The 1,788-nt window shown below is 37.5% G+C and overlaps 1 protein-coding gene across 1 annotated transcript; it reads right to left on the reverse strand.

The window, feature by feature from the left end:
* Window positions 1–320: 320 nt before the first annotated feature.
* Window positions 321–518, reverse strand: Smp_204490 (unnamed protein product; the record flags this gene model as incomplete). The annotated part of the gene is made up of 1 exon (XM_018790656.1): window positions 321–518. One exon carries the CDS (start codon window positions 516–518, stop codon window positions 321–323), a length of 198 nt encoding a protein of 65 aa, XP_018646054.1.
* Between the last annotated feature and the right edge of the window lie 1,270 nt (window positions 519–1,788).

Raw genomic sequence — 1,788 nt, forward strand, 5'->3', positions numbered from 1 at the left:
CACCTATATTATTACTCAACCGGGCGGAAGAACGAGAGGAAATTGGACAGCAAAGTCGATGTTTCTCGACTTATAAATGCAATACAAACAGGCATTGCCATGAAATTCATATCCAGAGCCACCACGTGATACAGAAATATATTTTCATTATTGGTTTTGTATGTCCCATCAAAACCAACATCTAAAAACCTGTTGCACAGATTAATCTGGTCTGCTGTAGCGAAGAAGAAGTACAACAGACTATGATCTGCATCCAATTGATAATCACAACGGCCACCAAGTGACGTTGTGATTTTTCAACTTACCGTAATCACCTACAGTTAATAGTATAAATATGCACATTGCTCACCAGGAAGGTTGACCTGTGAGAACACTTTGTGACGCATATTGAAAACATCTTGAGCATTAAGACGTTTCCCATAGGATTGGTACGCGTAGTGTATAACATTGAATGCTGATGTTCCAGATATCAACAGTGGCTTCACTGTTTCCGATTCCGCCGCCATTAATCGGCGCATCCATGTGTTACAGTCGTACCTCAGGGAATTGCACTCGTGATTGTGATGCACATTCCTACGATCAGCAGTCCAATAATCTTCAATAAACTTACAAGAGATGAAGTGCGGACATTGAGTGTGGATGAAAGTACTTCATGAAAAATATAATAACATTAATCGACTTACCACTTCGTCTAGTTGGTTGTGAGGAACCGCTAGGTGTTCTATAGCTATCTCTCCGACATACAAATTCAATATACGGCTTTTGATCTACATGAAAATGAGAATCTCCAACCGCATAATTCCAATACGTTGCTCTATCATAAGTTCTAATGGCGCTCTTCAAGTGATGGGAACGCTACCAGATACAATGTATTCAAAAAATACATTATCTGTTTCTGTGACAACATGAGGAACAACGGTGCTTGTACTTTGCACGCTACTATCATCCATATTGTGAAGAAATTTAGCTCCATCGACATGCACAGACGAGTTATACAAATTTCAAATATAAATAACCAATTATAACGCATTTACAACTAGGAATTTCATTGGACGTAACGGAGTGAAAAAAATTGGAAAATGGGATGAAAATTTTTTTCAAAAGGGGGGTGAAAAAAATTTATTAAAAATAATTGTTCTATCGGTTAAGTGCTCTGGGTTCCAATCTCTCGAAGGCGAGATCATGGATGCGCACTGACACTAAGGAGTTTCACAATGGGACGAAACGGCCGTCCAGTGCTTCCAGGTTTTCACTGATGGTCTAGCTTTAATTGGCTCATGCTTTCAACTATGATAAATCATCATGAGTTTAATGTTATTCACTATTTTCGGTCATTTTTAAGTTCATCACATACAAACTTTTGTACATATGGGTCTTTGTATTGACAAATTGCGAGTGAAAATCACTCTAACGTTAATGACTTTATGGAATTACACAACTGACATTACTTTACTACAGTTTGAAATCTTTATTTTACGACATGAAAGTTCTAATCATAACCGAGAAATAACAGAAGGGGTTTTTATGGATATTACAGTAAGTTTAATAGTTAAAATCAAGAGTCAATTGAAGCTAGATCACTATGGAAAACCTGGAAGCACTGGACGGTCATTTCATCGTATTGTAAGCTACTTCTTCAGAGAATAAATAACCAACCACATTAACCTAAATTCACTTAGTATTGTTTGTTTGAATCTTCCCATCGATGTGTTAGGACTGCAACTGGTCAGTCTCTAATTGATAATACACACAGTACGCACATATGCCAATTAGAGACTGACCAGTTGC

The sequence above is a fragment of the Schistosoma mansoni genome, assembly GCF_000237925.1.
Source record: "Schistosoma mansoni, WGS project CABG00000000 data, supercontig 0041, strain Puerto Rico, whole genome shotgun sequence".
In the NCBI taxonomy this organism is placed as follows: Eukaryota; Metazoa; Platyhelminthes; class Trematoda; order Strigeidida; family Schistosomatidae; genus Schistosoma; species Schistosoma mansoni.